At 44.3% G+C, this 27,313-nt stretch overlaps 1 protein-coding gene across 1 annotated transcript in view; it reads right to left on the reverse strand.

The window, feature by feature from the left end:
- Positions 1 to 27,313, reverse strand: part of UPF3B (UPF3B regulator of nonsense mediated mRNA decay) — a 43,152-nt gene that overhangs the window by 14,804 nt on the left and 1,035 nt on the right. The window contains exons 2-8 of the mRNA XM_082262689.1: positions 24,706 to 24,812; positions 21,022 to 21,128; positions 20,833 to 20,931; positions 18,456 to 18,566; positions 5,648 to 5,691; positions 1,048 to 1,236; positions 237 to 379 (exon numbers count right to left, since the gene is read on the reverse strand). Coding sequence (XP_082118815.1) covers positions 237 to 379; positions 1,048 to 1,236; positions 5,648 to 5,691; positions 18,456 to 18,566; positions 20,833 to 20,931; positions 21,022 to 21,128; positions 24,706 to 24,812 — 800 coding nt within the window. The remainder of the gene's footprint in view (positions 1 to 236; positions 380 to 1,047; positions 1,237 to 5,647; positions 5,692 to 18,455; positions 18,567 to 20,832; positions 20,932 to 21,021; positions 21,129 to 24,705; positions 24,813 to 27,313) is intronic.

Here is a 27,313-nt window from a genome sequence, read left to right on the forward strand (position 1 = left end):
TCACTGTAAGAGGAGAACAAATCACAGGAGAACACATTATCACACAAAGAAAGGGTAGTCAAAGCTGACTAAGAAGATCTGAAAAGCAACTAATAGGTTCCTAATATATAAATAGCATGTTCGGACATCTGACCAAGCTACATATGCATATATACTGCATGCACTTTCTATTAGGAAGTATGTTATGTTGTAACCTATTCAGAAATTCTCTTTACCTGTAATGAAAAACACCATACCTTTTGGTCTTCTCTCCGTGATCACCATCCAGTCTCTTTCCTGCTGAGCTGCGATCTTCCCGCCCAGTCTCTTTCTCTGTTTTTTTGGCCTTAAATTTCTTCTCAGAATCTTGCTCATCGTCTTTTTCAGGTTTCCTAAGTAGCTTTAAAAGTAAGAAGCATCTACTTAATACCAAACATAATCTAGCATTTAAGTCAAGAACATGGATCACACACATAAAACAAAACACCTGCAAGTAGTAGGAGAGCCAGGACATTTTGAGGATGCTTAAAATGTACAACTTCCTTCAGCTTCCATGTTAGGCTTTCAGCGGACAGTAAAAATATGGTTCAACTGCCTAATTTCTGCTTTGTGAACAAGGCCTGAATGCAAATAAATTGTTTTTCTGTCACACATCCTAACAATTTGTGTTTACAAAGAAAAGACAGCTTAATAAAAAAGGTATACAATTAAACTAAGAAAACACTGCAACTAAACTTTTTAATGGGGGGGGGGGATGTAGAGCTCTTCTGATTTTTATTCTAGCATTATCATTGTTCATCTAGCAACTTTGCTTGCTAGACCCTTTGACTGGTAGTAGACTTACCTTTTCAAGAGCCCTAAATCTCAGGCTGCATGAATAAATGCTGATTCTACCTTGCTTCTAATCACCAACTTTCAACTCTGTAAGCCAGCTGCAACATGGGTCATCACAGGTTAGCTCATCACAGCACAGAATCATAGACTTAATAGCAGGCAAGCAAGAAATCCAACGTTGGCTAGATAGAATTGAGAGCTTAGAATTCAATGCTTTTGCAGTTTTGGCAATACCTTAATTTTAGGTTCATCTTTTGATCGCTCGGATTCTTTATCTGGAGTTTTTTCAAACTTCTTTTGTTTTTCTGCATCTTTCCTTTTCCTTCGCTCATCCTCTTTCCACTTCCTTCTTTCTTCTTCGCGTTGTCTTTTTCGCTCCAGCTCTCTCCTCCTCCTCTCTTCGCGCTTTTCATCTCTTAGTCTCTGAAACAATATATGCAAAATGGTATTGGAATGGGGTTTTGTAATACTGGGCAAATGTGAGGCAAAGGCACAAAACTGGCAGCATCTGCTGGAGCGGTCTATTGGCACCTTGCCTTCATGAGAGCTAAAGTGAATATAGTAGATAATCGGCTAGACTCTGGGGGACCCTTCTACAGGAGGTAGACACGTATCTGTGAGGTCTACATGCTTGTTAAATAGCAATAGCACAAAGGACCTGCAAACCTAAAGTTATTGTTTACTAGAGGTATGCTTTACCAGCATACAGATATTTGTGAAGAGTCTGAAGAGTGAGCCATGTCATCTTGCATCCTCACCACTTTATTTAACCCTGTAATGGCGCACTACTGGGCTGAAATAACGTGCATTGCATGCGGTTGTGGTGTGGCGCCATTGAACTCAATGGACAAAATTGACAGGCAGTGCCGTTTGTCAAACAATGTGGCAGTAAAGCACGGCAATGTGTCCACAGCATGTGTACAGCCCTGTGTCTTTCTTTTAGGATTCAGATGGGGAGCAAAAGTTCAGCACTGCCACCTGTTTATATCTGCCTCCACTTGCTCATGTGAATCAGGTCTAAAGCCAGCCATATAGGAATTGAAATTCGCCCTGCTCAGCAGGGACCAGCCAATTTTTGATCCATGTATGGGAAGGGAAGTTGTACAGAAGACAATCTACAGATCGACTTCTGTACAACCACTTGCCAGATTTTTTCCTGATCAATCAGCGCTGCAGGCTATAGCCTACAACACTGATAAGTGTATTCTGACGGTGGGAAAGTCTCCCCGCTGTCAGAATACAAATAGCTCACCAGGGATCAAATCATTATTTTTTTTTTCATTTAACCTGCTGGTTGAAAGAAAAAAAAAACAAAAACTGACACACCTATGGGATACCCAAGTGTGACTAATGCCAATGTCCATCTCTTAAAACACAAATTAAATCTTTTGCTCCTTTCTCTATTTCCTGTAGTTAAAGAAATTGAATTATAACATCGGGCCACTATCCTGGTTGCAGATTAAAGCCCTCATACATGAATAGTGTTTTATACTCATATAGCATCTCTTTCTATTGAGGAGGATTTAAGATCAGGGGTACTTCTGTAAACATGGGATAAACGCACCTATTTGAATTGCTTTTTCACCAGATTATGGGGAGGGTTTTGCATTTTTTTTTTTTCTCCCTTCTTTTCTCTGTCCTATCACGCGGTCTCCCTCCAGGGAGGATGGGCAGTGAATGGAGGGGGGAGCCATAGGAGCTACACTGGTATGTACAGAGTAAAATGCGTCTTGTCTCATTCCTTCTTGGGGGTTGGCTCCTTCTCTACCACTGTCACCCTAGGGGTGGGGGAGAGAGAAAGAGCCTTTGTTTGGGGAGTTGGGAGCCGCTGGCTCACACCTAGACAGGTAAGATGTAGGGTGGTTGCTCCGGTGCCCCATCTCCCCTATGGAGGAGGAAGGATTATTTGGGTGATACAGCTCCACAAATAGACAATTACGGAGGGCCTTAGAGCTGGCGTGGAGTCAATAGGATGGCACCTCTGACAGAGCCTCCTATGAAATTATGGTGTGAAATGCTCCACTCCTGGAGGGCCTCAGGTAGAGTGTACATTTGGTGGAGTTCCATACAATTTATTTAAAAGGTGCATATACTGCAGGTGACTCCTTGAGTTGAGGAAGTAGACACAGAGGACCTTGAGGCTTAAAGGACTACAATATTTAATTGCATCGCATCAGTGCATACAAGTGTCCTAATAGACAGTACATGTGGATGCTTGGCGTCCTATTTTGGGATGACAGATCTTTCTCTCCTCTCAGTTTTTTTTTTTGTACACAAATCTCAAAATTGTATTTTGCACTCGGAGCAGGAATACACTCCCTGTACAGACAGAACTGAGCCGATGCTTCCTGTATAGTTCTAACTCTGTCCTGTCACAGGCGGATTGATATCAAATGCACTTCGCCTGTGAGAACACAGATACAGGAAGCATCGGCTCTGCATGCTGCCTCCAGTGCCGCTCCTCACACTCTCCACCAGCAGTAAGTCACATGTGCTAGGGGCGCAACTAGCCCCCAGCACATAAATTGTAAATATCCCAGCATGTGCAGTGTTTCTGACTCCCTCCACCATGACTACTTCACTGAAGTGGTCATAGTGGTTGGAGTGTTTCTTTAATATCAGAAGAAATAAAAACAAAGTACACATGGGTAGAATGCTAGGCAACATCAGCCGGATCAACAAAAACTGGCTGCCTTTGGGCCCGTGTGTATGGCAGCCAGTCTGACAGAAGCCGGCCATTCGGCATGCGTGAAAAATAAACTGGCTCCTAACTTTTTTTAGCTGGCTCCTAGATTTCAAGCAAATTTGTCAAGCCCTGCCTTACCACAAGATACCCTTCGTGCTATGATTACTGTTATACCCAAAGAAGGCAAAGACCCTCAGCAGTACCAGAGTTATAGGCTTATATTCCTTCTAAAAATGTAGATTTAAACATTTTTACAAGAATTTTGGCCAGTTGACTTTTGCCCTATATTCCCTCCATTAAACATCCCGATCAGTCTGCCTTTATATCCCAACAAGAGGAGAGAGACAAACATTCAAAGAATGCTATACATCTTGCTCAAGAGAAAAACATTTTATCTGCAGACACAGAAAAACGCATTTGATAGAGTGAGCTGGGAGTTTGTTTTAGCCTCCCTGGCCCATACAGGCTTAGGGATGAACATGTTGGCATGGGTCAGGGCCTTATACTCACATCCGACTACCTCTGTGAGAACCAACAATTTTATTTCAGCCCCTTTTTGATAAGTAAGTGAACCCAACAAGGTTGTCCTTTGTCCCCCCATTTTTTTTACTTTCTTGAACGGTTTTTACAGACTATTAGGTCGCATCTGTTAATTACAGGATTAGAGGAACAAATACATCACTCAGGGATGGATGACACATGTGCGATGCAAGACATAGCATGCGATTCACACTGCATTGCTGTTCAGATCACATGCAATGTCTGTGCAATGCGATTTCAGGCATACAAACTGTATGGCTGAAATCAAATTGTAGTCGCACCAAAATGGGATAGGACCCTTTGGTCTGCACTGAAAATCGGATCGCATGGGTGTTCACACCTATGCGATCCAATTCCTGCACCATATACCCAGTTCGCACTGCGTTCTGTGAACCGATCTAAAGGGGTCATTACCTTTACATTGACACCCTCAGCAGTTCGCTGATCACCAGTGTGAACCAGGACTCCGTGACCACAAACTAGGCTAGGGATTAGCAAGGTCTTGCCAGTAATATCACATCAAGGCGATAGCCCACGAATCTATCCAGTCTGACCAGTTCTTGTCGAATTTCCTAGGACATTTCCAATTAACATCGGTAAGCTTATATAAAAAGGCAAAACCCTAGTGCCAAGAAGCAGAGGGAGAGGGAGAGAGATTACATTATCCCCTCAACAACTACAGAGCATACAACGACAATCTACCTTTAAGTGGTCTTCTCATAATATTTGGGCACGCGGACTCCCACTAACTTACGGCCCCTTTCACACATGTGGACCGTTCTCATCCGATTCCCCCATAGGGGACAGTGGGAATCTGACACCTCCATCTCTGCACACAGAGCAAACGGAGCGGTCATCCGCCTGCTCAGCGGAGATCGGCGGATCGATCCCCCGGTGAGCAGAATGGCTCCATCGAAGGAACTAAGCCGTGTGAAAGGGCCCTAAGACAGATTTTTAAATTACATTTCTGACTGTTGACCAAAAAGATTAAAGCAGATCTACAAAACTGGAACAAAGCAGCTATTACATGGTTCGGATGAAATAGTGTCTTGAAAATGAATATTTTACCACGGCTCCCTTTTTTTTTATTTTTTACTACAAACTCTACTAGTTCCACCCGTTTTTGTGTTTATTAAAAGTCAGCAGCTACAAAAAGTGTAGCTGATGACTTTTAAAAAAAAGCACACTCACCTGTCCCACGATCCAGCGATGCGGCCGGTGGGAGCCTCAGTTCTTTCAGTTCCCCATGCATCTCTTTGGGGGAAATCGGATGGGAACGGACCGTCGGTCCGTTCTCATCCGATCGAATCCGATCAGATCCACTGGACGGATGGAAAATAGGGTTTCCATCCGTACAGATTTGACAGATCGGATGTCAGCGGACATGTCTCCACTGACATCCGATGCCCCATAGGGATGCATGGGGGGACCGTTCAGATCCGCCAAAAAAAAAAAAAAAAAAAAAAACACGGACAGGTGGATCTGAACGGTCCGCCTGTGTGAAAGAGCCCTAAAAGAGGTACAAATATTAACAAAACTGTATCGGTGTAAGAGGGGTCAAGAGAGGAAAACATAAATAAAAAAAAAAAACACACACGCACAACATACCTGTCTATTTTTTAAAAAGCTTAACAGGGGAGTGGTCTTCTTCGCTGCAAGGTAAAAAGGTAAATGCTTTTTAGAGGTTTAAGGAAATACAGTCATTCATATCAAGACATTTATGATCATCAAGGGGACATGAAAAGCAGCCTAAGGCTCCATGTACACGGGACGTTGTTAAAAGTCCCTTTGAATGCTGGAATTTTTAGGACGTTTGAAACGTCCGTTCGGTCGCGTTTGTACCAGCGTTTAGCGGCGTTTGCGCTTAGAAGCGTTCCTAGAGGTCAAAAAAATTATTCCCCTTTAAAATGGAAAAACGCGAACGCTAAACGCGGGTCATCGCGTTTGGACGCGTTCAGACGCGTTTGAAACGCCGGGAAACACACGTTCGAACGCATATAATTGCGTTCTAAAAACAGTCCCTGAACGCAACTGCCTGCAAATGACTGTAAACGACCTGGTGTACATGGACAGATAAGATAAAATGTAGATGGGTTCAGGGGCTTCTGAAAAAAACGCCCAACTGCTCCTAAACGGCCATTTCCAGCGTCCCGTGTACATGGAGCCTTACAGTGCAGCTAAAAGCAGAATAAATACATTCAGATGTCTGTCAGTGAAATGTTATTCCGCAAAACAGCAAAAAGAGCTTAATGCTTTAAAATAATTACCTTTGTTAATCTGAGAGCTCAGACATACATTCAAGAGCAAGGTAACATTCAGGTTGCAAATCCTTTCATCACATCCAGATCACAGATTGGACTGATCGACCATTTTCATTGCATGAATACATTAAATTATTCACGAGTGCAGAAAAAAAAAACTGCACCAAAGCAAAAACATTGAGTGCACACTCAATGTAGGGTGTGGAAATGTCCACATAACTTGGGGGCAAAAGCCAAGCAAAAAAAAAAAAATGAATGACAGAACATGGGCAGGCAAGAGCTCTGGGTATAGACCTCCACAATATCAAACTATTCTAAATTATTAAAAAAAAAAACACAACTGGAGTTTTAGATGCCAAATTTTCCATCCCCCCACAACTGACTGAGAAAGCTACTTATAGGAGGCTTAAAGTGTTCCTAAAGTAAACAAAAATGATTTACTAAAAATAAACAGGTTATACTTACCTGCTCTGTGCAGTGGTATTGCACAGAGCAGCCCCGATCCTCCTTCTCGGGTCGCCCGGCGGCACTCCAGGCTCCTCTTTTTCATGTGTCCCCATAGCAAGCTGTCTGCTATGGAGGCACACAGTGTCTGCATCCTCCCGAGCTGTGTTTCTACGGAGTCCTGCCCCCCACTTCCCCCTCACTGCATTTGATTGACAGGAGGAGCCAATGGCTCCTGCTGTAGATGCTGTGTGAAGAAGAGAAAAATAGAAAATGTTTACCTTAATGCAGAGAATGCATTAAAGTTAAAAAATGTTTTAGCTTTAGTATCACTTTAACCACTTGTTCTGGGATGGCATCATATGACAGCACACCAGAACAACCTCTCTCGCACACCCGTGGGGGCGCGCAGTGTGGCGATCGTGGCCGTGCCATGTTGCTAGGCCATGGGGCGACCCCAATCTTGGTAAAGAGCCAATTACTTGGCTCTTTACCCATGTGATCGGCTGTGTCCAATCACAGCCGGTCACATGTAAATGAGGAAGTGCCGTTTATCAGCTCTCCTAGCCTCACACTGTCTGTGTGTGGTGAGGAGAGCCAATCAGCGGCTCCTCCTCAAAAGGGAGCATAGGAAAGGTAATCGGGGCACTGATTATCAGTGCCCTGATTTAAAAAAAAAAAAAAAGTGCCCACAAGTCCCCCAAACCAATGCCCATCAGTGCCCACGGTGTTGCCAGTCAGTGCAGCATATTGGTACCTCATCAGTGCCACCTCATCAGTGCTGCCACATCAGTGAAGGAGAAAAATTACTTCTTTTCAAAAATTAAAAATATATATTTTTTTTTTTTCAAAATTTTCTGTCTTTTTTTTTTTTTTTTTTAGGAAATAAAAAAGCCAGCGGTGATTAAATACCACCAAAAGAAAGCACTATTTGTGTGAAAAAAAATGATAACAATGTCATATGGGTACAGTGTAGCATGACCGTGCAATTGTCATTCAAATTGTGACAGCACTGAAAGCTGAAAATTGGCCTGGGCAGAAGGGGGTGAAAGTGCACTGTATTGAAGTGGTTCAACTTAAACAATTCTCATCATATAGGATATTTTTCTAAAACTTAAAAACATTTTCTTTTCAATGATTTTTATTGAAAGTTTTCAGCATACAAACGTGTGTTATAACAAAACAGCAATAATTGAAAAACGGTACGAAACCGTATAACAGTCCCAGTGGTCAGGTAGTACAGTCCGGGATAGACAAGCATAAAAATACAGTAGGAAACTTGTTATTTCCCAGGAGGGAGACCTTGCGAAGTGAGGGCTCAAGGACTCCCACACACGTGGAGATATAGAGACGTCCCCCCGCAATGCGTCAGAACTCCAACAAACAATATCAGCCTTCGCTAATTGATAAACATATAGGCTACTGCTAGATAGCTGGGCTGAAACCAACCTAGAAGATTAAACCACAGCCGATGACCACCGAGAAATCCTCAGCAAAAAAATAAAATAAAAACATTTTCAAGTGCCTCTGAATCTCACTGTGACCAACACTGAGGAGCTTCTGACCAATTTGAGTGATCTTCAAGACTTCATTGCTTACGAGCAGCAAATCTACATATGGGATTATTGCTACTTTTGTTTGGATTCAACATACTGCTAGTAAAAATTGGATTTTTGACTTACAGTAAAATCCATTTCTCTGATGTTCATTGATGGACACAGCTCCTGATTCTTCTTAACCATTGGGTTATACTGCCCCCTACAAAAGTAGGACACTAGGCAGGAAAAAGCTTGACTACACCTATGGGCAGTCCCAGGGGGTTTAACCCCACTCTCAGCTATAGGCACTCCGTTTTGTTACAAGCAGTGCCAGAAGAAAGCCAACTCCACAGAAGGGCGGGTGCTGTGTCCATCAATAAACATCAGAGAAATGGATTTTACGTTAAGTCAAAAATCTCATTTTCTATTTTGTTTATTGAAAGACACAGCTCCTGATTCTTCTTAACAATTGGGACGTCCCAAAGCAGTGTTAAACATGAGGGGTGGGAAAAAAAGCTGAAAAAAAATTCCAAAGACTAACTATACCCAACCAGGTAACATGGAGCTCAAGCATAAACAACTGGAGCTCACCTGAAAAAAAAAAAAAAAAAAAAAAAACACAATACACCCTCAAAGAGGACCAGGTCCTCTAAACAGCAGCCAGCAAAACCTTGCGGCCAAAAGAAGCATCCGCAGATGCCAACACATCCACTTTATAAAAATTTTGTAAAAGTGTGCACCAACAACCAGGTAGCAGCTTTGCAAACCTGCATCACTGACGCTTGATGACGGAAAGCCCAGAAGACACCAAGAGCCCTAGTAGAGTGCTCTTTGACAGGCAAAGGAGGAACCTGACCTCCTGATGAAATAAGCTTGAACCACCGTCTGTCCGATCCATCTGGAAATGCTCGCAGAAGAAGCGGACAACCCTTTGTGAGGTCCGTCCGTGAGCACAAATAGAGAGTCTGACTTTCTAAAACTCAGTAGCTGCCAGGTACACCCTAATTACCCGTACCACATCCAACACATACAGTACGTCATTTCCTTCAGATGTGTAGCTTGGGACACGGAGAAGGCAACACAATGTCTTCATTCAAATGACAGTCAGAGACCACTTTAGGAAGGAATGACAGACAGGGGCGAAGCACCACCTTATCCTTGTGAATGACCAATAAAATGGACAGGATAACACCACCAGTTCCGACACCCTGTGCGCAGAGGTGATAGCCACCAAAAAAAGGCCGCCTTCTGGGGCAGCGCAAGCAGGGAAACCTCCTGAATATTTTCGAAGGGAGGCTTCTGTAGAGCTGAAAGCACCACATTAAGATCGCAGGGCTGATGTTGGAGACGGCTTCCACAAAGAGATTTATATCTAGATGCTATGGCATGTTACCTAATGACTTTCTGACCGCATTCCCCCTAAAAGCAGGTGAGAAGTGGGAGAGAGATGTAGGCTCCTTTGTCGAGGATCAATGGGAAAAGGACCTTCAAGCAGTGTCCCAAAGTTCATTGAATGTGAAGCAGAGGCTAATGCAGTTGTACTTAAGGGTGCATTATACTCCATCCAGACGTCATGCCGTGGGCATCCTAGACTCTCCCACCTGTGGCAAATGTTTAAGGGACCACCAGGATCTAATCCATCTAGCCTGGAGATGCCCCAAACTGCATATCTATTGGGTTGGAGTGCTGGACACCATTAACAAGATGTTTATGACTTCTATACCGTTGGATCAAAAACCATGTCTCCTGAGCATACTGGATGACCTACAAATGCTGGCCTCTTTTGGTGAGGCAGTCGCTGGGGCCCTTTTCCAGGCTCATAGGGTGCTGCTTCGGTACTGGAAGTCCGCCGAGCCTCCCCCATATAAGGAATGGTTACAATGTATGAGTGAAACCCTTAGACTAGAGAAATGTATTTATCAATATAAGGGGTGTCCTTGTAAATTTGAGGCGTTGTGGGGTCCCTGGTAGGATACACCTAGCTTAAGCCCTCTTGGTAATGGACCGATTCCTAATAGGATGAGCCTGTCTTTCGTGACCTGGGTACGCTGGCTTTATTTCCTCAAGGGCAACAGCTGGAGATGCATATATTCCGGCATAGCTGGATTGAGGTGGTTACGAGGCTAGATACTTAGATTGATATGCCAGACCTCTTTTCTTGATAGAAAAATGTATTCAAGCCTATGTGATGTGCTTTTATACTTTCAATATGCCTATGTAACATTTCCTGTAGAGAGGTCACGCCTGTGCTGTCTCTTTGTTAAAGTTTTTACTTTTTCCATAAAACCCCTTTTCCTGGCAGTCTCCATGGCAGCCTACGTGTGGGTTAACCCCGCCTCCTCTCCAATGGTATAGGACCCCCCTCTATAAATTTCAGCTTGCAGGCACAGCCAGTGTTCCTTTTTTGTCCTCCTCCAAGGACCAACTATTTGGATTATTTCCTGTTGGAATTTGGTCGGCTTACCTCAGAATGAAAGTCGGTGTCTATGTCCAGGGCCCAGCCACGGGCGGGTGAGTGACATTTCAAAATCCCCTTTGGCTGATAACTGTGCGGTGCTTCGGATGGCCGACGGATATCCTGACAGGGTCTGAAGATTTGTCTCCTCCATGGCAGTGTTTTTGTTATGTTTGTTTGTCTCCAAACTATCTTTCTTTGCTATCCCTGGTGGCCCAATGGCGGCTGGAACGCTCCGTGCGTTCCAGCCATCTCCTTCCTGCTTCCCCTCCGCTCAGTCCGGCGGACGCATGCGCTGTATGGTAATGGAGCTCCGCTCGCTGCCTGCGCATGCGCACTTCGCCGCGATCGGAAGCGAGGCCTGGTCCGCGCATGCGCACTTGCGATCACGGCCGGCCATCGCTGACGTCATCCTGGCGCGAAAATTTAAACGCCTGTCAGCTCCAGAGCATTTGGGAATGCACTGTGGGCATAGCGACGTCTTCCCGGTACCTTGTCCGTTTGTTTACCAGGTATGTGGGGACCGGATGCTGCATACCTTTTTGTGGTATGCAGGGGGGGGGGGGGGGGGGGGAGAGCGGTTGGATGCATATTAGGACAACACCTGTATGTTCCTTATTGCTTTGTAGTGATCCCTGTATGCTCTACTTCCTAGTGAGTTTGTGGTTTTGCCTGAAACATGGATCCTGCTTCACCGCCCTCTTGTGGCCAGCCCTCTCACAACAGGTGAGTGCTGGTACATTTAGAGGGATATGAAGGGAGGGATGCTGGCTCATGATTCATGGCTAAATCCTGTGTCTCCCTGGATTTCTCTTTCTCCCAGCTCCTCCAGGTCTGGTCAAGAAAGAGACCCTGTCAGGCCACGAAGAGAATCATCTTCAAGGTCAAGACGCCGTGAGTCTCCATCAGGGAGCAGACATGAGAGGAGAGGCTCACATTCCTCCTCCAGACACCGCCACAGTAGCCATACGGCCCAGAGAGCCTGTTGGGGTTGTGGGGCGCATGTCCCGGAGGACAAGTCCCTTTGCGAGCCCTGTTTCGCTCGTGCAGCTGGTGAAAGAGAGTCTGAAGATCAGAGATTGGAATCCCTGGTGAAACGGATTGTCCAACAATCCATGAAAGAGTGGAATGCTAGTCCCACACCTGGATCTGCTACTCCCAGCTCTCCTGCTGATGCTCCTGAAGAGCAAGGTCCCTCTCAGCCAAGCTTCACTTCCGGGAAATCCTCAGAGAGCGATTCGGAAGAAGAGGAAGGTGCAGTTGGGGGTTTTGATTTTGCCCTTGTTGCACCTCTCATAAGAGCAGTCAAAGAGGCTCTGAAATGGGAAGATCCCAGTACCCCACAAGTAAAACAGAGAAGGTTTTTCAAACATTTGGGGAAAGAGCGGCTAAACTTTCCGCTCCTGTCAGAATTGAAAGATGTCATCCTAGAAGAGTGGAGTAAAGGGGACAGCAAGACCTCCTTATCCTCCAAACTGTCCAAGTTGTATCCTTTTAAATCGGAAGAAGTCAGTCACCTGGAATCAGCTCCTCTGGTTGATGCTGCAGTTTCCAGACTGGCTAAACACGTTACACTCCCGCTGGATAATGCGGTGTCCTTTAAAGACCCTCTGGATAGGAAGATGGACTTGGATTTAAAAAGAATTTATGTCACAGCCGGTGCGGCTTGTAAACCTGTGCTAGCACTAGCAGCCATGTCTAAGGCCATGGAAACCTGGGTTTCTGATGTTGAACTAAAATTAAGAAGTGTGTCTGAAGATGCAGTAGAGAACTCTCCTGTTCAGGAACTGAAGTTAGCTTCTGTGTTTCTTGGAGAAGCATCCATTGATGTGTTACGTCTCTTATCCAGATCCATGTTGGCTTCTGTCACAGCCAAACGGGCCCTGTGGTTGCGTCCCTGGCTGGCAGACCCAGCCTCTAAACAGGCTTGGTGCAAAATCCCTTTTGAAGGTTCCTCTTTATTTGGAAACAAATTGGATAATGCAATTACTAAAGTGACGGGTGGAAAGTCAGGTCTCCTTCCCCAAGATAGGCGCCTCTTTGGCCCTAAGAAGCAGCAACCAAGAAAGCAGTTTGCAGAGCGATCAAAGGATGCCCGCTCATATAGGCCTGGGCGAGATTACAGGAGAAATTGGAAGAGCAGCCAAGCATCCTCTCGTAAGCCGGTCAGAGGCTCAGCACCTTCCGGTCAAGAAACCTCGAAGTCCTTTTGAGATTGGGCCCGTTCAGACATGCCAGGTGGGGGCACGCCTGCTCCGCTTTCAGCGTGTCTGGGCGGCCTCAATCTCAGACTTCTGGACCATCAGGACAGTGTCCACAGGACACACATGGACTTTCTCAACAGATCCCGTGTCCAGATTTATTCCCACTCGCTTGCCTTCTCAGGACGAGAAAAGAAACGTTTTGCTCGACTATGTAAGCACTTTGGTAGCTCAGGGCGCAATAATTCCGGTGCCCGTGCAGGAAAGATTCCAAGGCGTATACTCGCCCCTCTTTCTAGTACAGAAGAAGAATGGATCCTGGCGCCCTGTGATAGATCTCACCTATCTCAACAGGTTCATCAAGAACGAAAAGTTCAAAATGGAAACCTTATCTACTATCCAGAAAGCAGTACTTCCAGGAGACCGGCTAGTGTCAATAGATCTCAAAGACGCGTATTTCCATGTGCCTATAGCAGTAAACTTCCACAAGTACCTTCGTTTCGCGGTAGAACATCAACACTTCCAGTTCATCTGCCTTCCTTTTGGCCTGTCCACATCCCCAAGGGTGTTTTCCAAGGTCCTTCTAGCTGTGGTGGCTCTAATCAGAACAAAGGGTGTACGTCTACATCACTACTTGGACGATCTTCTACTATTGTCACAAGACCGGGATCAACTTTTGTTCCACAGGGACCTGGTCACTACAACTCTCATGGAGTTCGGGTGGTTGTTGAATCTTCAAAAAAGTCATCTGGAGCCCTCTCAACATCTGGTCTATCTAGGGGCTCAATTCAACACCGTTCAGAATACACTTTCTCTGCCTCTAGAGAAAATCCCGGTGGTTCGGGAGAGGATCCTTCCAGCCCTCTCATCCTCTTTTCTGACGGCATCCCAGTGTCTCAAGATCATCGGCACAATGGTCTCGACGGCCCCTATGGTCAAGTGGGCACTGTGGCGAATGCGGCCCTTTCAGAGGGGCTTCCTTCGGCAGTGGAATCCGGAAGATCACGATCAGCATATCTTTATTTCCCACAGCATGAGGAGCAGCTTATTTTGGTGGCTCCAACGCAAGAACCTGCTCAATTGCCATTCTCTAGTCCCCATCACATGGGTCATCATTACAACCGACGCCAGCAACTCTGGCTGGGGAGCCCATTGCATGACAGAGGTGGCTCAAGGGAAATGGCCCCCGCAAGCCCACTCCCCGGTTTCCAACGTCCTGGAGCTTCGTGCGGCTTTTCTAGCTCTTCAAGCTTTCCATCATCTAATAGAAGGCAAATCCGTACTTCTTCGAATGGACAACACCACGGCAGTGGCTTATGTGAAAAGACAGGGCGGTACCAGGAGTCTCTCCCTTCTTCAAGAAGTAGACCCAATCATGACATGGGCCCAAGCCCATCTGTCCAACATCTCGGCGGCCTACATTCCGGGGCCACAGAATGTTCAGGCAGATTTCCTTTCCAGAGTTCAGTTGAATCACAACGAATGGTCTCTCCACATAGACTCATTCAAGTGGATTCTGTCCCTAGGGGTCTCACCAGAAGTAGACCTGTTTGCATCTCCATGCAACCACAAGCTAGTCCGGTACTTCACACGCAGCAAGTGTCACCAAGCATGCGGAACGGATGCTCTGACCGACAGATGGGAATTCAGCAGGGCATATGCTTTTCCCCCATTTCCCATCATCCTCAGATTTCTTCAGAGACTCCAAGCAGAAGATGTGGAGATCGTCATGGTAGCCCCTCACTGGCCGAACAGGCCCTGGTTCCCACTTCTCCTGCAACTCAGCTATCGGAGCCCGATTCCCCTGCCCATCAAACCAGACCTTCTCTCGCAGGGAACAACATTACACCCCTGCCCCGCCTTGCTCAGGTTAACGGTCTGGTTCTTGAGAGGGAGAGGTTGGAGTCACTCGGATGCCCTCCTGGGGCAATCCCTACTTTAATGAACTCTAGGAGACCTAGCACGAACAGAGTTTACTGTAGAGTCTGGTCTAGATTCTTGGAATTCACGTACCCGGAGGGAAATCATTCCCTGAATTTCGGAGTTCAAGAAGTCCTGAAGTTCCTTCAAGCAGGTCTGGATAAGTCCCTATCAGTTGGGACTCTCAGGGTGCAAATATCAGCCTTATCGGTGTTCTCAGGGTTCTCCTGGGCCAAGCATATACTCATACAACAATTCTTCAAAGGTGCGGTCAGACTCAGACCTCAGAGGAAGCCAAGGTTCCCAAAATGGGACCTTCCCCTTGTCCTTAACGTCCTTTCAAGATCTAGTTTGTCGGACTCCATTAAAGATCTTACCATTAAAACAGCCTTTTTAGTAGCAATCACTTCAGCTAAAAGAGTTTCTGAGATCAGTTCTCTTGGTTATAAAGAGAACGTTTTTCCCGGACCGAGTAGTCCTAATTCCGATGCTCAATTCCAATCCGAAGGTATCATCGGTTTTTCATGAGAACCAGGAGATTGTACTTCCTACCTTTCGTTCTTCAGAGGATAATGAACCTCATCCCTTGGATGTAGGGAAAACTCTTATGGAATATCTCCAGTCAACGTCTTCTTTCAGACAATCGGATAATCTCTTCGTCCTTTTCTCAGGCAAGAATAGAGGGAAACGGGCCTCGTCAAGGTCCATTGCGGCCTGGATTGTGTCTGCCATTCAGCGAGCTTACTGTGTAGAGGGTTTGGCTCCTCCGGAGGCGGTGACAGCCCACTCGACGAGAAGCATCTCAACGTCCTGGGCGGCTTCACATCATGTTGCACCAGAAGTAGTCTGCAGAGCAGCTTCATGGTCTTCTGTAAATACGTTTATGACACATTATTGTGTGGAGCCAGCCTCCTTATCTTCAGTTAATTTTGGCTTGACTGTTTTGTCTGCTAATAATTTGAAGTAAAATTTGATTTGAAACATTCCCACCCGTGTGGTTTGGGCTAGTTATTTCCCACACGTAGGCTGCCATGGAGACTGCCAGGAAAACGGAAAATTCCTATCATACTTACCGTAATTTTCCTTTCCTGGTGGTCTCCATGGCAGCCGGAGTTCCCACCCTCTGGTCTTGGATTCGGCTAAGATATGGAACACTGGCTGTGCCTGCAAGCTGAAATTTATAGAGGGGGGTCCTATACCATTGGAGAGGAGGCGGGGTTAACCCACACGTAGGCTGCCATGGAGACCACCAGGAAAGGAAAATTACGGTAAGTATGATAGGAATTTTCCGTTTTGATTTAAGATCCCAGGGCGGCAACAGAGCCCACACTAAAGGAACCAAATGTCGGACACCCTGAAGAAAAGTACGCACCAGGGAATGTGAGGCCAAAGGTTGTTGGAAAAAGACTGCCAAAGCCGATACCTGGCCCTTGATGGTACTCAAGGCCAACTTCTGTTCAACCGCCCATTAAAGGAAGGTTAGGAAACCGATCCACAGAGAAGGAGCAAGGATGAACCCCATGATACTCAAACCGTGCAATGTACATCTTCCACGTACGATGGTAGATCTTCCTAGAAGTAGATTTCCTGGCTTTCAACAGCAAAGATTTACTGACTCCGACAAACCTCCATCCTTCAGCACCCGATGCAAAAAAAACCTGGGATCAGATAAGGCCTTCTTAGAAGTCTGGTCCGCAGACCAGCATTTCAGCCAGATAATAGGCGGAAGGACCACTGCTGATACAGACAGCCTAGAAATCAAAGGAGCCACATCCAAGAGGCATCACAGATAAACTGTAGCCCCTAGACCAACTGATCTGCCAGCTCCCCAAAGACGGGGGAAGTGGTTTCCCCCTCCAGGTCCCGGCGTAAAAGTTTAGCCCACTCGGTCTGAGCTTGCGACCCCAGAGCAACAGTAAATACTGGCCTAAGTGCCAAATCAGCCACAGCGAATATATTGTGGGCCTGAGGCTCCGCCCTTCCATCAGCTGGATATTTAAAGGCCGGGGACTCCTCAACCGGAATGAAGGTAGCTTTATTTAGCCTGGAAACCGACGAGTCCACGACAGGAGGGACCGTCAACGTTTAACGCAGTTAAGGAACCACTGCGTTTTGGACAACCCCACTGTTTCATGAGAATATTGTCAAAGTAAGCGGAAAAGGCAACACCCTTGCCGCTTTGGAAGGCCTGTGGATGCCAAAAGGGACCAGCACCTCCAACGCAGCATCAGCTGCAACCTCCTTTTTTAAAAATGTCACGCACTGACAGAAACGGTGCATTTACCAGCGCCTTTTCATGCGCAGCTAGAGAACCAGAGGAAACATCCTCACTATTTGAGCACTCAGGGTGCATGGACACAGACCCAGTAGGGTCGCTATATACTAAAACTCACCCAGAGAACATAATCTGCGATCTCGCAAAGGGGACGCTGACCAAGGGCCCACGAATAGACCACCTACTGGACCCCGCAAAAAAACGAGGCGGTTGCTCTCCAAGCCCTCCATAGAGGGTTTATTAGGAAATAGCCCACTTAAAAGGTGCCACCCACCGTGATGCGGACGCACAGACAGGGTACCCTGATGGCGGCAAGGCTGTCATTAAAAAATGAAGCACCTCCACAGCACCCCCCTCCAAAAGACCCGCCAAGCTAACCACATGGCCTATCAGGCTGCGGCCTGAATTTGCATGGATCCTAGCCCGGCAGATGCACAAAGGAAGAGTTGGGGTTACAGCTAAAAGCACTGGGACCACCCCCGACGGAGGTGTCCAACTCAGCCGCATGGCCTAGTAGGCTGCAACCCGCTGCCTAAATTTCTGTGGGCGCTTGGACATGAGCCCCAGCGGAGCCGACCACCCAGGGGCAGGGGGGGGGGGGGTGGATGCCCAAATGAGAGCCAGTGGCTTTAGTCATCCTCACAGGGGCCGCCTCACATAGTTTCCGACTTATAGGCCGCAAAGCCACGGCCTAAATTTTCGGCCGGATCTGGCCGCGTATGGACTCTAAACTATCTGCTCCCCCAGCCCAACAACTGCCGCAGGGAGCCCAATGGATATTTCTGCCCTAGTCACCAACTCCCAGGGTGGCAGGGGACCCTGCTCAACCCCCCGGTACATACCAGGGAAACCCGGTCAGCAGCAACTCCAACCAGCCTCCCCTTAAGAGCATGTGACAACAGCCAGCTCATAACCTCACCCAGAGAGGGGGGGGGCGAAAGACCCACAGTGACCTCCAAAATTTTAGAGGGGCTGGGGGGAGGAAGGAGGGGAACCCAGGGTTCCCACCATCCCAGGGAGGTGCCCACGTCCACCCTAAAACCCTCCAGGAGTAGAGGGGGGGGATGCAGCTACTTACCATACCAGGAACAGGGTGGGCACCGCTCCGGTGTATACCCCCTGGGACTGCCCATAGGCATAGTTAAGCTTTTTCCTACCTAGTGTCCTACTCCTGTAGGGGGCAGTATAACCTAATAATTAAGAAGAATCAGAAGCTGTGTCTGTCCATGAACGAAAGAGAAATCAGAATTTATCGATTGCCTTTGCTTATAGGTCTAATCCCAAAAAAAAAAAAAATGAATACACAGAGAAATGTATTTTACCTATCATTTCTTTAGTCCTTGCCTCTATTTCTTCCAGCAAAGTTTCTGGGGTAGAAGTCAGCTTCTCTTCATCCAAATTGTATGACTCTAAAAACTTTTTATATTCTGGATCTTGTAAATAAAATAAGCAAACAGATAAATACATTAAAAAGTATGATTTTCAACTCTCATTACACCTTAGCATGAATACTTTAAGTTTATAAAAAAAATGGAATTTATAAATAAAATGGAATTGAACTGAACATGGTATTTGCAGCCAGCAACTACCCTTCTACAGAAACTCGATGTACTGTATTCAGGAATAATTTAATAATTTTTACTCTAGAAGATCATATGTAAAGTGGAACTTTAGTCAGAAAATTAAGTTCTGCTAGACCACTTTAGGCTGGACCTATTTGCAGGAACAGCTATCTAAAACTTTATAAATAGGTGCCTATACGGTTTAAGATCCAGTAATACACTCTTTAACCCTACTCTGCACATGCTCAATTGCTCTTCATTTTTAGGCACTGCCGAGTTTGTAGAGGCCGATCTGCTGACCGCTTTAAAAGCGGAATTAAACCCTCCTATCCTCCACAGCCAAGGATGCTGCTTCTGTTTGATCTGCAGCTGCCATGGTACTGCACATGTGATCAGTTATGACACTAGCCATTTGACAGTTTGACACAAACCAATGTGACAGTTCGCAATCCCGGCATTTCAGGAATGTAATTGTTTTTTGAAACCATTAAAATCAATGGGTTTAGTTCCGCTTTAGGATTTACTGCTGTTCAGGGGCTCTTGGCATCAGCAAGATGGCAGCCTCTAGCAAGAAGAAACAGGAGCAATGCTGCATGCAATTTACAGACCGCAGTCATTTTGTTAGAATAATTATTATTGTGGAATGCATGTTCCTTGCTAAAAGACATTTTTTTCAAGTTGTGATGTAAAAGTTCCGCTTTAAATGATAAAAAAAAAATATGTCTAAGCAAAATAAAATGTAAAAGGTCAGTGAGAGGACCCATTAAGTATAGTGGCAGGCACTGGAGATATGGAATGGTCAGTTTTTCCTCCAGTTTTTGTCTCCTGAAAACAATTCCTCATTAGCAGAACAACGTTCAGTAGCATGAGGAGCAGGAGACTGGAGAATGGAGTATTAATTATTTTTACATAAAGATATTTCATTAGCATTTTTAAATGGGCAGTCTTTTTTAATGTGACTTCCATTTATTTTACAAGCCTGTTCTTTCACAATGTTATTATATTTAAATTAAAACTTTATCTGTTCCTTAAAATGTTCCCTCCCCCACTACCTACCTGTCCTGCCTAACCTATATGAAAAAGATCCATTCTGTATACTTACCTATTTTTATTCTGCTCTATTCAATTCATGTACAAATTCAGCATGGTGTAAGGGAACGCTCAACAAAGGCTCTGAATTACAGGAGCTGTGATTGCCCAGCAGTTGTCAGCGCTCTCTCATCCCCCCTGCAGCAGCAGCTCACTGACACACGGGAGCCAGAGCAGCGGAATCCTGTCACCTGACCAGGGTGGATTAAAAAGTAGTAAGAACTTTTTACTACAGGTTAGACAAGATAGATAGGTAGGAGGAGGGGGGGGGGGGGGGTACATTTTTAATAATAGATCTAGTTAGGCTTTTCATCCATTTTAACTATAGAGATTTGTAGATTAGCAACTAGAGAACCCTCATTGGCACAATGCAAATACTTCCTCTCTCAAAAACTATTCGGACAACAGAGTGCACGGTTTTCAATGAGTTGGCCAACACAGACTAGAATGGTGAAAAGGAGCAGTAAAGCACAATCACTATAAAAGCACTGCAATTCAAGATACAAGCCTCCATATGTATTGATTTAGCATTGCTTCCCACACTTACACATAAGGTTCCATACATATACCAAGTGTTTGCTTGCATTTGTGATGCCTTTAGCAAGCACTTAAAGCAGACCTTGACCCTCTTCATCCACTTTACAGTAAATTTACTGCTCCCCCATCCCCCCCCCCTTTTACACATTTGCAAACAATTTTTTTTGTGTCCTTTTTTTTTTTTTTGCTAATCTGCCCCACAATTCCAGATTTCTTGATGTTGCCCCAGCTGCCGGCAGCCTTCTGGAATACTTACATCACATATCCCAAGGGGCTTCAGTGGAAGCATGTGCCATAATTTCAGTTCAGCCAAAATGTTTGAATTTTGTACTTACAAAAACTGAAATGTAATTATTTATTTACATTAATGTGGACACTATCACATTTTAGCATTTTGTGTTTTTTTTTTTTTTTTTTTTTTAATTGGTGAGGAAAAAAAAAAAAAAAAAAAAAAAAGGAAAAAACCATTCTGGTTTCTGTACTGATCCACTATAACCAAGCACATTCATACCTTCCTCTATAGTGCCAGTCTTGGAATCCTTTTTCTTGTTTTTCTTTTTAGCTACTTTTTGAAAAGGTGCAAACTCCACAACTGCTGTATATTCCTGACCTGTAACAGAAAACAAAATCCATTATGCAACCCTAGTGTAAGACACAACATTATAAGCATATGATGCAAAAACAAAACCAATTATCTTACCTCTGTGATCAATGAACACGTAGCCATCAAAACGATCTCTAAACAACATAATGTCCTCTTGACTTTTAAAATTAATGTATGCCCTTGAGTACATATGAGGAAATAAGCTGTAAAACAGATCAAACATTTTTCAGTTCTAGGAGACATTTTACCTGGAAGTTTGCACCCCTGCCCCACCCCCGCCATTCACAATGTGCAGGGGCACTTCACGCATGCACAATAGGTAACTGGCTGTGAAGCTGCAAGGCTGCTCTCCCGGTTTCCTTTATAAGAAACGGCAGCGGCAGCACCCAAGAGCCAATTGAAAAACTGGCTGGGGTTAAGACACAGCAGGATCCCTGGACATGCAAGTGTCCTAATTAAAAAAAAAAAAAAAAAAAAAAAGCACACAGTAGCTACTGTATTTGTAGCTGCTGACTTCATATTTTCTGAAGGAGCCTGGAGCTCCTCTTTAAGACTCCAGCCATACAAGCTGTGGTAAATGTGTGGAAATTGTCAATTTTTTAGAACTGCCCTTTATTTTCAGTTTCAAGTAAACAAGCTATTCCTTAGTTAATTAACTAAGTAAATGAGGGTGAAAGATTCTGGGCCTCATTTATCCAACTTACTGAGAGAAGAATGAACTCCGTACACAAAGCAAAAGTACATTTTCTGACAGAAGGTCTGCTTTAAAGAAATAATGTAATTGGTTACTATCGACTATATACAGTAACCTTATAAATAAAATTCCTCACTAAGCAACTTTCGCAAATGAAGTTCACTGACTGAGTATAATTATTAAATAGCACCCACAGTTTACCCAGCGCTTCACAATATAAAGGGGGATAGTACTACAACACTTTTACAGTTCACAGTTCAAAACAATAATGAATAGGGGGGCCCTGTTCATGGAGCTTACAATCTAAAGGGAGGGGGTGGAGAGGGAGGTGGTACAAAATGTATTAGCTGCAGGGAATGATTTGGTGGAGGTGACTAAAGTACAGTTTTTAGGTGGAGGGAGGTAGACTTCCCTGGATAAACGCGTTTTTCAAGGATCGCCTAAAGGCAGAAATGGCAGACATTTCTAGAAGATGGGAGAGGTTCTGGAAAAGTCCTTAGCAAAGCATGGGAGGAGGTAACAAGGGAGCTAGAGAGCAAGATATCTGGGAGGAGCGGAGAGAATGATTTGGGCGATATCTGCAGATGAGGTTGGTGATGTACCTGGGGGCAGTATTGCGGATGGCGTTGTGCATTGTGGGTAATATTTTGAATGTTATAGTGAAAGCCAGTGAAAGGATTGGCAGAGAGGGGCAGCAGACATGGATCAGTTAGTAAGGCGTATAAGTCTAGCATAAGACTGAAGGGGAAATAGCCTGTGTAGAGGTAGGCCAGTGAGGAGGGAGTAACAGTAATCAAGGCGGGATAGGCATAGATAGAGATATACAGTGCCTTGCAAAAGTATTCGGCCCCCTTGAACTTTGCGACCTTTTGCCACATTTCAGGCTTCAAACATAACGATTTAAAACTGTAATTTTTCGTGAAGAATCAACAACAAGTGGGACACAATCATGAAGTGGAACAAAATTTATTGGATATTTCAAACTTTGTTAACCAATAAAAAAACTGAAAAATTGGGCGTGCAAAATTATTCAGCCCCTTTACTTTCAGTGCAGCAAACTCTCTCCAGAAGTTCAGTGAAGATCTCTGAATGATCCAATGTTGACCTAAATGACTAATGATGATAAATAGAATCCACCTGTGTGTAATCAAGTCTCCGTATAAATGCGCCTGCACTGTGATAGACTCAGAGGTCCGTTTAGGCTCGGTTCACATATATGCGATGCGGGAAGGCTGCGAATTCGCAGCCTTTTCCCGTATCGCACACGCACCCCCGGCAGTTCACACTGCCATATGCGATACGCTGGGGGTGTCAATGTAATCTTAACGACACCCCCAGTTTGATCGCATATCGCAGTGCGATCGTGCAGTTCGCACAGGATGGGATCGCACAAGTGTGAACCGCTGTGCGATCCGATCCTGATGCGGCTGCAAAAATGCCTCCTGTGCGTGTTTGCACCGGGTGCGATGCGAATTTAGCCATACAAACTGTATGGCTAAACTCGCACCGCACAGCTGATCGCATGTAATGTCGGAGCAGTGCGCTCCGACATTACATGCGAACCCGGCACTCGCAGAAGTGTGAACCGGGTCTTAAAGCGCAGAGAGCATCATGAAGAACAAAGAACACACCAGGCAGGTCCGAGATACTGTTGTGGAGAAGTTTAAAGCCGGATTTGGATACAAAAAGATTTCCCAAGCTTTAAACATCCCAAGGAGCACTGTGCAAGCGATAATATTGAAATGGAAGGAGTATCAGACCACTGAAAATCTACGAAGACCTGGCCGTCCCTCTAAACTTTCAGCTCATACAAGGAGAAGACTGATCAGAGATGCAGCCAAGAGGCCCATGATCACTCTGGATGAACTGCAGAGATCTACAGCTGAGGTGGGAGACTCTGTCCATAGGACAACAATCAGTTGTATACTGCACAAATCTGGCCTTTATGGAAGAGTGGCAAGAAGAAAGCCATTTCTTAAAGATAGCCATAAAAAGTGTTGTTTAAAGTTTGCCACAAGCCACCTGGGAGACACACCAAACATGTGGAAGAAGGTGCTCTGGTCAGATGAAACCAAAATCAAACTTTTTGGCAACAATGCAAAATGTTATGTTTGGCGTAAAAGCAACACAGCTCATCACCCTGAACACACCATCCCCACTGTCAAACATGATGGTGGCAGCATCATGGTTTGGGCCTGCTTTTCTTCAGCAGGGACAGGGAAGAGGGTAAAAATTGATGGGAAGATGGATGGAGCCAAATACAGGACCATTCTGGAAGAAAACCTGATGGAGTCTGCAAAAGACCTGAGACTGGGACGGAGATTTGTCTTCCAACAAGACAATGATCCAAAACATAAAGCAAAATCTACAATGGAATGGTTCACAAATAAACATATCCAGGTGTTAGAATGGCCAAGTCAAAGTCCAGACCTGAATCCAATCGAGAATCTGTGGAAAGAACTAAAAACTGCTGTTCACAAACGCTCTCCATCCAACCTCACTGAGCTCAAGCTGTTTTGCAAGGAGGAATGGGCAAAAATTTCAGTCTCTCGATGTGCAAAACTGATAAAGACATACCCCAAGCGACTTACAGCTGTAATCGCAGCAAAAGGTGGCGCTACAAAGTATTAACTTAAGGGGGCTGAATAATTTTGCACGCCCAATTTTTCCGTTTTTTATTTGTTAAAAAAAGTTTGAAATATCCAATAAATTTCATTCCATTTCATGATTGTCCCACTTGTTGTTGATTCTTCACAAAAAAATTACAGTTTTATATCTTTATGTTTGAAGCCTGAAATGTGGCAAAAGGTCGCAAAGTGCAAGGGGGCCGAATGCTTTCGCAAGGCACTGTAATAATATATATATATATATATATATATATATATATATATATATATATATATATATATATATATATATATATATATATATACATATACACACACACACATACATAATTAATCCATACAGATATTTAAGTTTTAATAGCAATTTGATTGTTTTAACAATAAAATGAATTTTATTTTTAGACACTCGTTTACCTAACACTTTACTAAAATAATACAAATCCTTATACAATGTAATACCTGGAGTCATTTGCAAAAAACTCAAAATAATCGTGGTCTGGCAGAGGCTGCAGATGCTCTTCCAGTTGCTCTTTGGTAAGACTTGGTGGGAGGCGACGAATTACTACCTGCAAAATGAAAAAAAAAAATTCCTGGTGATGAAAAAAGGACAATAAGCCTCTGAAACAGAAGAAAATACTGGGGCCTGCTAGGACAGCAGAGCTCACTTCTAAGTTCAGTTATGACACTGGCATTTACTGCTCTGGAATTAAACAAGCCACACATTCCATTAGAGAACACTCTGAAAGCTTATCCTGAAAATGTAACAATTAGTTTGGCGCCTGTGCTCTTTCCCTAGCTGCCTCCAAGCTCCCTCTCAATTGTATACAGAACTGCCTCCTAAGTGAGCTGTATATGGACCTTGCTTACTATGGACATTCTCTTATGGATTTCACATTGCATGTAGATATTATGTCCTTTTTGTCTTTTACCTGTCCGCCAGCAGAACCACTTGGTCCCAATACCCTTCCTTTTGTGCCAGTGCCATTGCGTTTTTTTCTGGTTGTTTAAAATCCTTGCAATGTATATTGATCGCCCAGAAGGGATGGTTTTTCCCCACCTCAACAAAAGTGGGGTTCGGCCTCATTCACAATGGAGTAATAAAGTGGATATGGGTACAGTGTTGCATGCCTGCGCAATTGTCATTCAAAGTGGAACAGCGCTGAAAGCTGAAATTTTTTTTTTCACCCTTTTAGTCATGTTTTTGCTAAGAAAAAACTGGTTCAGTTTACATCAGTTAATATCTGTCTTTCATTTAGTTATGTTCAGGGTGGATTTGATTTAAATCACTAGAAAAAAGCCTTGATTTAAAGTCAACTCAATTTAAATTATATTTTTAACTACTTAACCCCCGGAAGATTTTACCCCCTTCCTGACCAGGGCCTATTTTGCGATTCGGCACTGCGTGACTTTGACAATTGCGCGGTCGTGCGACACTGTACCTAAACGAATTTGACGTCCTTTTTTTCCCACAAACAGAGCTTTCTTTTGGTGGTATTTGATCACCTGTGCGATTTTTACTTTTTGCGCTATAAACAAAAAAAAAGCGTCAATTTTGCAAAAATAACAATATTTTTTACATTTTTTTATATGAAATTCCCCAAAACAATATGTAAAAATCAAAAATTTTTAACGTTTTAGGCCAATTTGTTTTATGCTACATATGTTTGGTAAAAAAAAAAAAAAAAATTCTCAAAAAGCGTATTTTGATTGGTTTACGCAAAAGTTATTGCGTTTACTAACTAAGGGAAAGATTTTTGTCATTTTTGTTGGTTTTTTTTTAACGCGTAATGGCGGCGATCTGCGATTTTTTTGCTGTACTGCGACATTGCGGCGGACAGATCAGACCCTTGACTGACATTTTTGGGGTTACCAGTGACATTACTACAGTAATCAGTGCTATACATATGCACTGTTACTGTAAAATGACATTGGTAGTGAAGGGGTTAACTTTTTTGAGAGGGAGGAGTTGTGTGTCCCTAGGGGCGTGATTCTAACTGTGATAGGCTGTGGCTTGAGGTGTAGGAACAATGATCAACGGTCCTCCATAGTAGAACCGTATAATCACTATTCATAAAATCCGATCTGCTGGATGGATGGAAAATAGGGTTTGACGGATCGGATGTCAGCGGACATGTCTCCGCTGACATCCGATGATCTGAACGGTCTGCCTGTGTGAAAGGGGCCTTAAACAAAAATCTGATTTAGATTTTTTTTTTTAAATCATTGATTTTTACCCACCCTGGTTATGTTTAGTTTCCATTAGCTTATACATTTACAGTCATTTTTCACCTGCTTGTTTTTTTTTTTTTTTTAATTTACAAAAAACAGAGCTGTGTGGAAACAGCCAAAAAATGGATGTAAACAGACGACATCTGATTACATCCATTTGTCCATGAGAACGCATTGCTGTCAGTTTTTCATCCATCAATGGACAGATGGAACGCCCGTGTGAAAGGGGTCTTAGAATGTATACTGAGCTGTTGTGGCTGTAAACCCTTATATATATATATATATAGTAAAGTGATTGGCCTCAGGTGATACACAGAGATGAAACAAATCCTCCTACATAAGTTGTATTTGTTTAGTACAGAATTTTAAAGCTTATCTGAGCTGTCAGAAAAAAAGGGGGCGGAGACCTACTGCAGGGATTAGTGAGGGGAGGTCTGAGAGCTGATTGGAGGGAAGGGACACACCTCCCTTTACACAGCACACAGGAACAGAGCTAAGGCTGTCAATCAGCTCCCTTCCCTGTCACCATTTTTCTCTTGGTGTCAGGAATACTTATCCGAGGTGATTATTGATGAAAGAGGAACAAAGAAGCAGACAGAAATGGCACTTAGTGCTCTTAATTGAGACAAGTACACACTATAGAGGGATATGCTTTGTACATATATAACGTCTAAGGTTTACAACCAAATTTAATTCTGCTCAAAATTTATTTTGGACCTGGGAAGGTCTGTAAGTACCTAAACACACCATAAGGTTCAACTGCTCATTAAATAGGTCTCATTCAGATTACCCATCCAGGGAGGGGGGGGGGGGTAAAAACAGGTGTCTGAGCCACCCA

Source organism: Pelophylax lessonae (assembly GCF_965119305.1).
Source record: "Pelophylax lessonae genome assembly, chromosome: 7".
Taxonomy (NCBI): Eukaryota; Metazoa; Chordata; class Amphibia; order Anura; family Ranidae; genus Pelophylax; species Pelophylax lessonae.